Below are 13,788 nucleotides of genomic sequence, written 5' to 3' on the forward strand. Positions count from 1 at the left end.
AGTAGCAGCAGTGTAATTTTTTAGAGTATGGGTGAAGGTGGGGGTGGAGAGAAGCTTGAGGTACACTTTCAAGCCAAAAAATGTAGTCTTTAAAAATAATTGTTCTTTTACGTGCTTATCAAACTTGTAAGATAGGGAAACAAAAACAACTTAAGCCAGCAATGTGTTGTACAAATTGGGGAGAAATAAAAAACCGAAAATGAAATGAAACAAAACAGAAAAACCTTTAAAGTATGATACTTTTTTTCCTGCACACTCAGAAACTGGTTCTTCAGCATTCCCTGTCAGTTATACATGCTAAAATAAGCATTTCACATTCTGTCCTCCTCCTCGACTTTATGTGTAGAAGTTGGTAACCTGAAGTATAGTGGCTAAGACTATCTCTGCATCTAGAGAATATCTTTTCTACGTGCTGTAAGTGATCTTATGCCATTATGTAACACTGCTTAGGCTTGTGCCATGGCCTTAGGAAGGCTCTTGACTTTCACATAAGTTGCTGATATAGACATAGATGTACCACTGATCAACTCTAGTTCTTTTCTGGAAAGTTAGGCCATATATATTTCACACAATTGCAGAGAGGGTTTTATGGGCTCAGAGTTTATGTTTGAAAGCTGTGTCAGGGTGGTGGTGGAGTCTGATTATATAGCATTCTCAGATCCAACATTGTAAGATCTTCCAACTGGTTCAGTATTTCATCAAAGATTTGCTATCAGTATTTGATCATCTGGAGAATATTTTGGCTTCTTAATCCCTCTAACCTCGCAAAAAAAAGTATTTAATTGATTTTTTTAACCTGTACCAGAGGAACATAAATGGACACACAACTCTGTTTAGACTCTTGTCATTCTTATTCCTTTATAAAACATTAAAGTCATAATGGCACCCAGTAGGACAGATGATTCCACTGAAAAATAAGGTTTGTCTAATACAAAATTTTGATCAACAAAAAACAGATCAGAAGTCAGCTGTTATCTCTTCACCTTTTCTTCACATGGGTTTAGCTGTGACTGCTGTGGCATATGAATAACCATAGTTTTTTTATAATTTTGTTTTTGCAGGACATGTCTCAGGAAGGCTATGGAAACAGATCCCAACCCCCTATAGCCTCAGGAAAGCCTAACCATGAAGACTTAAACCTAATACAACAAGAAAGACCATCAAGCTTACCAGTAAGAAATTAATGTGCCAGTTGTAGAATAGTAGTACATTATTTCAAAATGAAAAATACTTTATAAAGATCTTATTGTGTGTATGATATGTGGATGAGATTTTGGGATGACAAATATATAACAATTTCAGTACCACATTGGTTTTAAAAGCATAATGAAAACTGATTACAGTGAATGATCAATATATTATTTAGGGTAATCCCGTATCCCTTAAAGGAAGTCTCTTAGTCAGATAATTCATTTGGTATTAATTTGTTTAGTGGCCAATAGTTTGCCATATTAAATATAGTTTATTCTGTCAGTATAAGGTTCAGATATTGTGTGTGTGTGTGTGTGTTTGTGTTCATAGCTTGAACTGGTTCAGGACTTTAACTGATTCACAAATTTGTACCCAGATTTGTCTCTGTGTGTGGAGAGGAAAGAGTATAGCTCCTTGTTAGCTTTTTTGGTTTTGCATACATACGCAAGAGAATTATTCAGGGTCTTTTTAACTCCTGACTCTTCCTTTGAGGGTTTTCTCCCCTGAAATACGTTTTTATTTTATTTTAAAGACCTTGTAGGCATCAGTAAGGAAGCAACGCTGCCATGAGTTATTCCCTTCAAACCCCGAACACAGTTCATTAGTTGTCAGCAAACTATGAGACACTTGCAAATATCAAAACTACTGGACACATCTTTTCACAAGTTAATTCTGTTTTAGTCTATTGGAACAGTCTAAAGGATGGTATTAATCAGAATTATAGTAATACTTTATATTGGTCTGGTTATTATCACTTGAGTTTTTGTGATAGATGATCATGTTAAATTAACCTTGCCTAGTTGTATTAGCTTTATGCATAATTGAAAAAAACAAACTAACACCGAAAAATTGATACACTTAGCAGAGACATCAGAGCTATCTGCACATGGAGGTCTTCAGTGCCCTGATAAATGCCAGATGTAAGATGCAAAATATGTTTTGGCTGTGTTGCCATTTACCTCTGGTGGTTTTATAAGAAGTAAATCAGCTTCATGTACCCGCACAAACTTAAACCAGTTTAAATATTTTTAGGTTAAAAGAGCAAATTGGTTAAACCAAGTGATTTGTGGCTGTGAATACAGTTGCATTGAACTGTAGGATATTTCCAAGAGATCTCCTACAGTTCAGTGGGCGTGTAATCGTTTTAAATTAGTGGAGGGACCCATTCGAAGAGCAGGTAAATTAAGTGTGCTTAACTTATCTAGACACTGGAGTTACATGTGAAATCCAAAAACTTACTGCATTTTTCCAATGACATATGATGCTACCATCCATTTTTAAAAGCATAAGAAGAATTTGCAGCAAATCAATCAAATATTCAGAACTAGAAAATTATCATAAAATTGTTTTATGTTGTGACAATTCCACTTGGTAGGCTGATCAAGCTGAGTCACTCCCCACCTTGTAGGTTTTTCTGTTGTTCAAATCACCTATCTTATCTGTCCTGTCTACAGACGTTTTGAAGCCTGTGTTAAAGAAAAGACTGTGTAATCAGCATATTTTTAGATCTTTTAAAGTTCCATTTTTAAAACATAGGACAGTGACCAGAAGTATGTATGCCATAAATTCCTTCCACCTGGTTTTATACACTTAGATATATGTGTGCTTTGTGGAGGAGCTATGAAAATTGGTTTAAACAGTGTTGTCCACTTATTTTTGAACTGGTTTTTGTTTCAGCATTTTTCCAGTAAACCGTTTTTGAGATTAACTCAGAAATGGTTGTTGACAGTCAGTTGTACATAGCAAATAGTGTGGACATAGGCTGTTCCGGCAACAGTTAAACAGATTTAAAAACTTTGATGTGGGCAGGCCCTTTCCCCCTCTCTCTAGTTGATTATGTCTCCCTACCACACACAGTGTAAAGAATTACCAACCACATAATGGTCTAATAATTTGGTTACAGTTTTGTTACATGCGATATGCAAGCTATTTCAAATTTCAGCATCTGTCCTACTTTCATAAGGCGCCCGCGGTGGGGGAGGCCCATCATCAAAGTATGAGAAGAGTATTGGGTATTATGCGTCACTAAGTGTTTGGTATATTCAGTAGTTCATTATTATTCTAACCGTGAGTTGATGGTGTTATAATTGAATTATAAAATTTTTGGCCCCCTAGCTTTAAATTTGTGACTTAGTCTTAAATACCGTTATTCATTGAATTCACAACTAAAAAACTTTGATAAAAATCCCAAATCTGCTTCATCCACTCAAAAATCCTACTATTTTAAAAGGTGGAAGGAGGGGGTTTCCTGAGACTAGCATGGAGTGGAAGATCTTTTCTCTTTTCATTCCATTTAAAAACAAAAGCAACCCTACATATGTATACACATTATTTCCTATCTTGTGAATGAACTATCCTCCACCTTCTTAATCTCAGAAAGAAAATCATTCTTGTATTATCAAAAAATACTTGTCCTTCTGAGATTGTGTTGGGATTAAAATGACACTAGCGCATATATTACTTGGAATAGGAACAATCAGTGTCCAAAGGATGCTGGAGTGGTAAATACTGTAACGTGGTTCTTTCTGTGGGTAAGAATTGACTGAACATATTATTCCACCAGCTCCCTCCAGCACTTACTTGGACAGTAACGTTTTGTATCCAGTTTTTGTCTAGCTACCAAAACCCTTGACCAACGTCTCTGCTGTAATATTCCCCAAATTCCTCTAGTTTAAAACTGGGTGTTTGGGAGTCATTTGGGGGGCATTCAATATATTCTTTGAGTGCTGTTTTTAAAATCTGTTTTGTAATGCTGTTCTTGAGAGTAGTCAATAAGTTTCCATGGGCTATTTTAGTCTCAAATGATGCCAAGGTTGTGTTTTTAATAAAAAAATTTGGTTATGTTTTCGTTCATGATAGTCCTATACAGTTTACCTATTATAGTTTACTTTTTAAGGGTGTTAGATGACATCATAACTGCTCACTCTAAGTTACGTAGAAAACTTCTACACATAGCTAAAAGAACAAAGAAACCAAATAATAAATGTTGGATGGTTTTCCCTGGCACTGGTAAAAGGCTACCGCTTTGATGGATTTCAAGAGGAGTTAACCACCTTCTGCAGCTCTGAAAGCTGATTTGTGTCATCCTTTTGGAAGTTTCCCAACAGGTTAGTGTCATAGTAAGCATAGCTAAACAGGTCAATAGTTGTTCCATTTCCTTCACACATTGTAGATAAAAGTCCTGGTATGAATGTCCCCATAAAGTTCAAAGCAGACAAATTTGTAATGTGGGTTGGTGACAAATGTGTACAAACAAAATATAGTTTTATTGGCTACTCTTAATGGCCCATCAGGTGCTATACAAAGTTCCCCTTCCTTCTCTTAAATGTTCAGCTATCTGGAGGGTTTGCCCTAGAGGGTTTTGACCATGTGGAGTCACTAAGAGTCCAAGTGAAATGTTGCGTAGAATAGTACTTACAGCACTTTTGTTTTGGTCACAGTTGGAAGGAAATGCCAGGCTTTTGAGAAAACCTGGGTATTTGGTTCTCTGTGAAGGAAAGGAAGTAATAAATGGAAACTGTTCCTTATTAGGCGGGGAGGGGGGAGAAGCTTGGATGAAAATGTCTGGAGAACAGCTACTACGGAGGAAATTTCTTTAAAGTTAAGGAGTAGTGGCAAAAGATACACAGTTCTGTGATCACTGGAAAGGTAAAAATCCTTTACCTTTCTGTTCGCTTTGCAGATGAGGCTCCCTAATGATACATCAGCAAAATGGTTGTTGCAGGCAGTAAAAGAGCTTAGATTAGCTCTAGACTCTCTGCGTGTGGTGTGTGTCATTTCATAAACTTTCACCGCTGATGAGATAGCTAGGATGAGGGGGTGAAATGGGAAGTTTCATTTATTATTTGTTATTAGCTTTTAATTGATTTCCACAGGAAAGTTCTCAGATGCAGTATCTTATTTTTCACTAAGGTCCTATTTTTGTCCAGTTTCCAGCTTGATTGGAGTACAAGGTCAAGTGACTCTACCAAGATCACCTTGCCTTAGAACACAAGTTTCTCCTACACTATCTACAAGTCCCCTGCTCTGTACTAGGCCCCTAGAGGAGACTGGATGGCTTCCCTCCTAGCTCATTCCAAAGCTCAGTGGGCCACTAACCTGTACTGTACAGCAAGCAGCCTCCTAACACATTTCCTTTTAGTCTTTTAGCTAAGATCAGATCTAGAATCAGTTTAATATCAGATATTTCCTTTGGGGTGAGTGGGGAAAGATGATATCCATCATTTGCTGTGCAATGGAATAAATGCTGTACTAGATCTTCTCTGCCTTTAGCTTCTGTTTTCTCAGGTTGATCCTAAAATCTAATATCTTTATTGGGTCTTTTTTATGGATGCTCAACAATCTTATGAACAAATAAAAATAGCAATGAACCATGAAATTAGAATGCTGTCTGTACCTTATGTGAGTCATGTTTAAGTTTGGGTGCACAAACTTTTACAGAGGTCCCAGCTCCATGGTAAAATGGGACCTTGTTGTATTACATTTGACAGTATGGACAACAACACAACAATTATTCCTCTGTGGTTTTGTTTACCACTTAATATTTCTGATATTTTGTGTATTACACAAAGGGGCATTTAAAATGCTGAGCAGTTATTCTTTGCATACTATGTATTTTTGAACTGCTCCTATTATTGTGAAAATTAGATTTTCAAGATTCTCTGCTTAGGTAATATAGTGAATGGTGCAGCTTAAATGTAAAGTTAGATGGGTTTGGACCATAGAGCAATGTTTCAAGTAGATGCTTGTCTGATGGGAAGAAATATCTAGCGCAGTAATGGCAGCTAAGTGTCTTGTCTACAGCAGGAAGTAGAGCCTCCACAGAAAAAATTTTTCATCAAAAGGTTCCTCCTGAAAAAGCATTGGAAATGACTGAAGTCTTGCGTAGACCAGACAAATCATTTCCAGTGCTATTTCAGATATGTAATTGAGACTTGATAATAATGATCTCCTCTCATTTCGTACATGGTAAGCTTTTTGATTATATTTATGCAGGGCTTTGTCCAGTGGGATCAAAGCTTCTGGGTGCTACCATAATACAAATAATTATTATTAGGGTAGACAGGCTACAGGGGTGTAGGGAAAGGGGAAATCAGAAGCAGTAAGGGAAAAGTGGTGGTAGAGACTCTATAATTTGGTAGTCCAGATGGATACTTTGCAAGTAAACAAACCAAAAGAAAAAAAAGAAAACCTAATAAAAATTCAAGTGCCGTTAAGAAAACTCAGAATGCTATTGCTGATTTGAAGAAAGGTCAGTAAACTGGTTCTTGATAATAGAAAGTAAATGTAGCCTGTGGCTGATAAATACATGGATAGTGCATGCTAGCAATTGTAGCCTCTGGTTATTTACTTTTATTCATCTCTTGAGCTGAAAATAACTATTTGGGAATATGTTAAATTCAAGAAAGAGGGGGGAAGTAGGAATACTTGTGAATTAAATTTTCCATTGTTTTTACACAGCGAGGGATGAGAGTGGTGTCTTTCCCCCACTTTCCTTTTGCTTTCTCCTGCAGTGTTATAAAATAACTGAATGATCTTGTTTTCCTTTGTTTGGGTCAAGAAATTTTAGCTGAAAATTGTTACTCTGTGAAAGAAGATTATTGACTCAACAAGCCTTCAATTTTCAGTGAATAACACTCCCACCCTCTAGCTTCAGGAACATGTCGTGCATGCATTCTGTTTTAAAGTACAGACTGTAATTTAAAACTGAGGCATTTTGATGCCCCACTGAACTCTGTTTAAGCCTGGAATAAGGGGAAAAAAGCTTTAAGCTACAAAGAAGTGACTGAGCTTTCTCAAATGCTTTTCCCTGCCACTCTACATCAGGTTAAAAAGTCTGAAGGTGCTACTTAAAAAAAAACAGTTATTTTAATCCCCAATTGAACTTCGTTGCCTTTTATTTTCTTCTTCCTCTGCCATTTCACATCATAAAGATAGAACATGTTTATACGCACACGTGTGCACACATATATCTATAACTAAATAAAATCGTAAAAAGAAAAGGAGTACTTGTGGCACCTTAGAGACTAACCAATTTATTTGAGCATAAGCTTTCGTGAGCTACAGCTCACCTCATGGGATGCATACTGTGGAAACTGCAGAAGACATTATATACGCAGAGACCATGAAACAATACCTATTGTTATTGTTTCATGGTCTCTGCGTATATAGTGTCTTCTGCAGTTTCCACAGTATGCATCCAATGAGGTGAGCTGTAGCTCACGAAAGCTTATGCTCAAATAAATTGGTTAGTCTCTAAGGTGCCACTAGTACTCCTTTTCTTTTTGCGAATACAGACTAACACGGCTGTTACTCTGAAACCTGTCATTAAATAAAATCTTGTCTGTCTTCCTGTGTTTCTAAAGCACCTATCACCATGTATAAGTGTCAAGTATCAGAGGGGTAGCCGTGTTAGTCTGGATCTGTAAAAGCGGCAAAGAGTGCTGGGGCACCTTATAGGCTAACAGACTCTGTTAGCCTATAAGGTGTCACAGGACTTTTTGCCGCTTTTACATATTTAAGTGCTGATTCTGTATGGATTCTGTATGCATACATTTGTTTGCGTGACTGTATAGGTCAGTATGTGAGTGGGCACAATTCCATTGAAGTCAATGATATACTAGGGATGAATTTGGTTCAGCACATACTGTAATCACTCACCTGTTTATAATACAGGATGAAATCCTGGCCCCCTTTAAATTCAGTTTAAGTCCTCCAGTTGTATGTAAATAGTTTTTAAATTTATGTATGAGTAACCCTGAGCAAGCCCTCTGCAAAAGGATAAATTTCACCCATAAAAACTGGAACATCTATTCTTCAAGTAAGTATTCTTGCTGGTAAAATAATCATAATACTCAAATGTAGATAAGATCTCTTAGCTCCTTTATTCTGTTATTAGTGGTTCGATTGTTTTCCATGCTTTTCAGGGATGCTTGCTTTTATTTGATGGACTGGCCATGTTTATTTTAAATATTTAAAATATAATGTTATGCCTGCTATACAAGTATGGAAAATAGCTTTTAGTACCAAAACAGTGTAAAACAATATTAAACAGTTCTTTAGCATATTATATTTTCAAGGCACTTTAAAAAGTATCCTCACAACAACCCTCTGTGACAGGTAAATTCTTATTCCCATTTAACGCCTGGGAAAACTTAGACACGGAAAAGTTAAGTGAACTGTCAAGCCCCTAGAGGGAGGCTATTTCAGAGCCATGATTAGAACTCGGGGATACTTAAAGCTTAATAAAAAAAAGGAGTACTTGTGGCACCTTAGAGACTAACCAATTTATTTGAGCATAAGCTTTCGTGAGCTACAGCTCACTTCATCCGACTGGAAAATACAGTGAGGAGATTTATATACACACAGAACATGAAAAAATGGGTGTTTATCATGCACACTGTAAGGAGAGTGATCACTTAAGATGAGCTGTTACCAGCAAAGGGGGGGGCGGGGTTTAATGCCATAATGGCCTTTATTTATTTAGGATCACATTTTCAAAAATGGAAGCCTAAAATTAAGTTCTGTAAGTTCAGAGGTGCTGAGCATCCACTAATTCCCATGGAAGTCAGTGGGAGTTGCATGCATGTGCTCAGTGCCTTTCAATATCAAGATACTTAGGTGTCCTAAGTGTGGGCTTAGGAACTTAACTTTGGACTTTGATTTTTGACAGTCCTGTCCACAATTTGTGTGATTGTACATGTTTTCCCCGTCTCTTTGATTACATGTAAGTTTTGAGTAAATAGTAGATTTTTTTACTATGGCCTACATTTGTTGATTCCTGTGTGCACATTTAGATCACTGTATAGAACAATAAGACAAAAGGATATTACTCATTGGAATAGTATTGCGGGAAATACCTGAGACACTGTTAATAGTTTTTCTTTCTTTTATTTCTACCACAAGTATTTTTGTAAGAGCGTGTTCTGTAGAATGGTTCCCTTACTGAAGAGTACCAACCATTCTAAAGGATGGACTAAGCCTCAGAACACTGATTAAATCCAGTAACTCATTCTGACCAGCAACATCAGTAGTCAGATAGTAGATTCCCTTTTCTTCCTCCTCCACCACCTATTCTTTATTTGTTTGTTTGTTTGTTTATTTATTTGTATCCATCATACTGCCTAGGAACCTGAGTTATGGACCAGGATCCCATTGTGTTAGGCACTGTACAGATCCAGAAGAAAAAGACAGTCCCTGTTCCAGAGAGCTTACAATCTGAGTATACGATAAGAGACAATAGATAGATACAGACAGACAGGTGGAGTACAAGGAAATGGGATTGGTCAGCATGATAACCAGCGCTCTGTTGTCTTCCGGTACCCTGATTATGATTTTCTTTAAAAAATTTCTTAGGTCTCAATCCTCAAACACTTACACATCTGAGTAGTCTCATTGAACTCAATGGCACTATGTGTGTAAATGCTTGCAGGATCAGGGCCTAAGATTGTCAGCTCCAGATCTGGTAGGGCCTCAGTCATCTTCTGTGCTTGTGGAGCATTTTAGCATACTGGTGCACCAATGTTAATCGAGGCCTCCATAATACAAATGATAAATATAAACACATGGTTATTGTTCATTGTCTGTTTATTTTATATTATGGTCATGCATAGAAACCCTGATCATGAATCAGAGTCTCATTGTGCTTGAACTGTAGTGAGTTCTGTTGACGATGGTGGTTTTTCAATTGGGTCTTAACTTCCTTCAAATTTGCCTTCTTGAAATCTAATACCGTTGTACTACTGCATTCTCAGAAACCATTTCTCACTTTTTTGAAGTCACATATGTTGGATTCACTATCAGCAACCTTCCCTTTGGTCTCCCCTGTTAGTAAGGAAATCCAAAATGGATTGTCTATTTTATAGCAAAATATAGGGTAGAAAAGTATGAAAAGTGTACATACAATATTCTCTGTGTTGCCGAGTAAATTACCTCATTTCAGTGACTACAAAGATTCATATTCTATATTAGGGGTTCTCTACCTCTGTCATTCTAGGACACCCTGCATTTTGGCCACTTGCAATAGCTTTTCTTAGGTACAACAAGAGTTTTTTATAATTTCAGCAATGGGGAGGTACTGCTGGAATTGGCACAGTGCTGTATGGGGGTACACAATAGCATCTGAAGTTGGGTTGTGAAAGCTTGCCATTTCAGCAAAAAGCTAGGGATAGGGAATTGAAAACAGGCTTCTGATCTCCTTCCCCTCCCCACAGATAACTGCAGATGACCCTCTGAGGCATCTTGCCCCACAGGTTGAGAACTATTGTTCTAAATCAATAGCAAGAAGTGAATTTTGAGGCACATTTGAATAATTGTATTAGCATAGGAAAATGTGCTGTTCTGGGTTCTCTCTTTCACATCATGATTGATTAAGTGACATGAATTTATAAACTGCACTACGTGATGTGCCGGATCTTAACTATTTCTGAAGGTGGCAATTATGTGAGGAAAAACAGCTTTTAAAGTATCCTTGCTGCTGATTATTAAAGAAATTAATATTTTGATAAATTAATATTGAAGAGATGTAACATATAACACGCTCGTGGGAGTGGGAGTATGGATATGTATATTTGTATGTACTAATACACATGTGGCTGTAAGCGATGAGTAAGTTTGTTGTACACACAATTAACGGACCCAATAAAGACAATAAAGCTAGTGTTTCATGTCATAAAAACATAAGCTGCATTCCCACACATGTACCGGTATACTATAACAAATTATTAAAATAGTTTGGCATAAAAAAGAGGTGTAAAACGTTATTATTTTTACTTTTAACAAAATGTAAGTTGCATAAAGCCCAGTACACTCATTAACAAAAAGCTCTGGAGAAAGTCAGAATCTGAACAAGATCTGACTTTATCAGACTAAATTGACTAACTTTCTAATTTTGCAGTATCCTGTATATGGTTTTAAATACACATTCTCTACTAACATGAATTAGTTTTGCATGAGGCATTAGTTATTGCAGAATTTGGCCCCTTTAATTTAGATTTTTATTGATGTCCTTGGAAGTAAGCTAATTTTTCCCCCCCCATTCATTTCTTTATTTCTGTGTATTATGAAGAACCTCCAATAATCTCTCTATATATTTTATTTGCAGGATTTCACAATATTTTAATAATAAGAACAGTTACTGAATGAATACTTCACTCAAAGCATCCTTTTTCTTCCTGCATATGCATATTGAGTAATGTTCAGTTAGGAAAATGCATGAAAAATTAGAAAAAAGGTAGAGATGTTGAATTTAGCTTTCAGGGGAACTGTGGAGCATTGTGTGGATGATTTATTGATTAAAAGGCTATCAAAACAATCTTGGGTGTTTTTTTTTAATGAAGACTGTTTCACAGCTGAGATTTCACAGTAGTGAAACATAACCCTCAAACTCTTATACTAGCCAGTGTGCAGTGTTGTTTTTTTTTCTCCCCTTCATTTTTTGGTAGCTGACGGTAGAATTTTTGCTCATAATTTTAAAGATAATGACACAGAGTAGGGCGGAACATACACACACGATTTTTCTTTATTTAAATAAGTGTTAATTCTTTTTACGTGACTTGTTAGCCTTTTTTCCCAGATTAAAGTAAAGTATTACAGACTACTGGAGATTTTTGGCTCCAAGACTTTTCAACCGTTTGTTTTGCAAAAAGCGTTTGCACTGCACTGCCAGCAACTGAAGAGTTTTCACTGCAAGCTGCTGTCTGTGCGCGCGCAGGTGTGAACACAAACACATACAGATCCACACACACACACATTAACTGGCAGAAGAGTGGAGATTCTTTGCTGTTGAGTTCCAGTTGCTGTTTTTGCTCTTGTTTTCCCAGGAATATAGATTAGACTGGAAAAATAAGGTAAGAGTTTTAAAAATTTGACTTAAAAGAAAACAAACTTTCCTTTATTGTATAATAATTTTGCTCACCTGGAATCAGAAGGACCATAGTTAACTAGCCACTCAAGCTATGTCTATGCTACATACTAAGCATGGTCTCTGACTCAGGTTTGAGCCCAAATACCCCTTCCACACACATAAATCAGTCTGACTTGGGTCAGCAAGCACACAGAACCCAGGTCGTAGGATACTGCTAGGGGCTGGAACTGTGACTCAGGTCCAACCCCTGTCATTCTGCAATGTGGATGCAGCTCAAGCCACAGACCTAGGTCAGAATCATAGAATCATAGAACATCAGGGTTGGAAGGGACCTCAAGAGGTCATCTAGTCCAACCCCCTGCTCAAAGCAAGATCGATCCCCGACTAAATCATCCCAGTCAGGGCTTTGTCAAGCCTGACCTTAAAAACTTCTAAGGAAGGAGATTCTACCACCTCCCTAGGTAACGCATTCCAGTGCTTCACCACCCTCCTAGTGAAAAAGTTTTTCGTAATATCCCACCTAAACCTCCCCCACTGCAACTTGAGACCATTACTCCTTGTTCTGTCATCTGCTACCACTGAGAACAGTCTAGATTCATCCCGTTTGGAACCCCCTTTCAGGTAGTTGAAAGCAGCTATCAAATCCCCCCTCATTCGTCTCTTCTGCAGACTAAACAATCCCAGTTCCCTCAGCCTCTCCTCATAAGTCATGTGTTCCAGTCCCCTAATCGTTTTTGTTGCCCTCTGTTGGACGCTTTCCAGTTTTTCCACATCCTTCTTGTAGTGTGGGCGCAAAACTGGACGCAGTACTCCAGATGAGGCCTCACCAATGTTGAATAGAGGGGAACGATCATGTCCCTCGATCTGCTGGCAATGCCCCTACTTATACAGCCCAAAATGCTGTTAGCCTTCTTGGCAGCAAGGGCACACTGTTGACTCATATCCAGCTTCTTGTCCACTGTAACCCCTTGGTCCTTTTCTGCAGAACTGCTGCTGAGCCATTCGGTCCATAGTCTGTAGTGGAGCGTGGGATTCTTCCGTTCTAAGTGCAGGACTCTGCATTTGTCTTTGTTGAACCTCATCAGATTTCTTTTGGCCCAATCCTCTAATTTGTCTAGGTCCCTCTGTATCCTATCCCTATCCTCCAGCATATCTACCACTCCTCCCAGTTTAGTGTCATCTGCAAACTTGCTGAGAGTGCAGTCCACGCCATCCTCCAGATCGTTAATGAAAATATTGAACAAAACCGGCCCCAGGACGGACCCTTGGGCTCTCTGCTTGATACCTGCTGCCAACTAGACATGGAGCCATTGATCACTACCCGTTGAGCCTGATGATCTAGCCAGCTTTCTAGCCACCTTATAGTCCCTTCATCCAGCCCATACTTCTTTAACTTGCTGGCAAGAATACTGTGGGAGACCGTATCAAAAGCTTTGCTAAAGTCAAGGAATAACACGTCCACTGATTTCTCCTCATCCAGACAGCCAGTTATCTCATCATTGAAGGCAATTAGATTAGTCAGGCATGACTTGCCCTTGGTGAATCCATGCTGACTGTTCCTGATCATTTTCCTCTCCTCTAAGTGCTTCAGAATTGATTCCTTGAGGACCTGCTCTATGATTTTTCCAGGGACTGAGGTGAGGCTTACTGGCCTGTAGTTCCCCAGATCCTCCTCCTTCCCTTTTTTAAAGATTGGCACTACATTAGCGTTTTTCCAGTCATCCAGAATGTCT

General features: G+C 38.0%; 1 protein-coding gene across 11 annotated transcripts in view; it reads left to right on the forward strand.

Moving 5' to 3' along the window:
- ARID1B (AT-rich interaction domain 1B) overlaps window positions 1-13,788 on the forward strand; it is a 403,429-nt gene that overhangs the window by 112,504 nt on the left and 277,137 nt on the right. For 10 of the 11 annotated variants that reach the window (XM_077813245.1, XM_077813244.1, XM_077813247.1 and 7 more), the window contains exon 4: window positions 1,062-1,172. In XM_077813245.1, the coding sequence (XP_077669371.1) occupies window positions 1,062-1,172 (111 nt within the window). Of the gene's footprint in view, window positions 1-1,061; window positions 1,173-1,723; window positions 1,745-13,788 lie in introns of those variants that run through there. The other variant, XM_077813254.1, reaches the window with a different exon arrangement.

The sequence above is a fragment of the Eretmochelys imbricata genome, chromosome 3, assembly GCF_965152235.1.
Source record: "Eretmochelys imbricata isolate rEreImb1 chromosome 3, rEreImb1.hap1, whole genome shotgun sequence".
NCBI lineage: Eukaryota > Metazoa > Chordata > Testudines > Cheloniidae > Eretmochelys > Eretmochelys imbricata.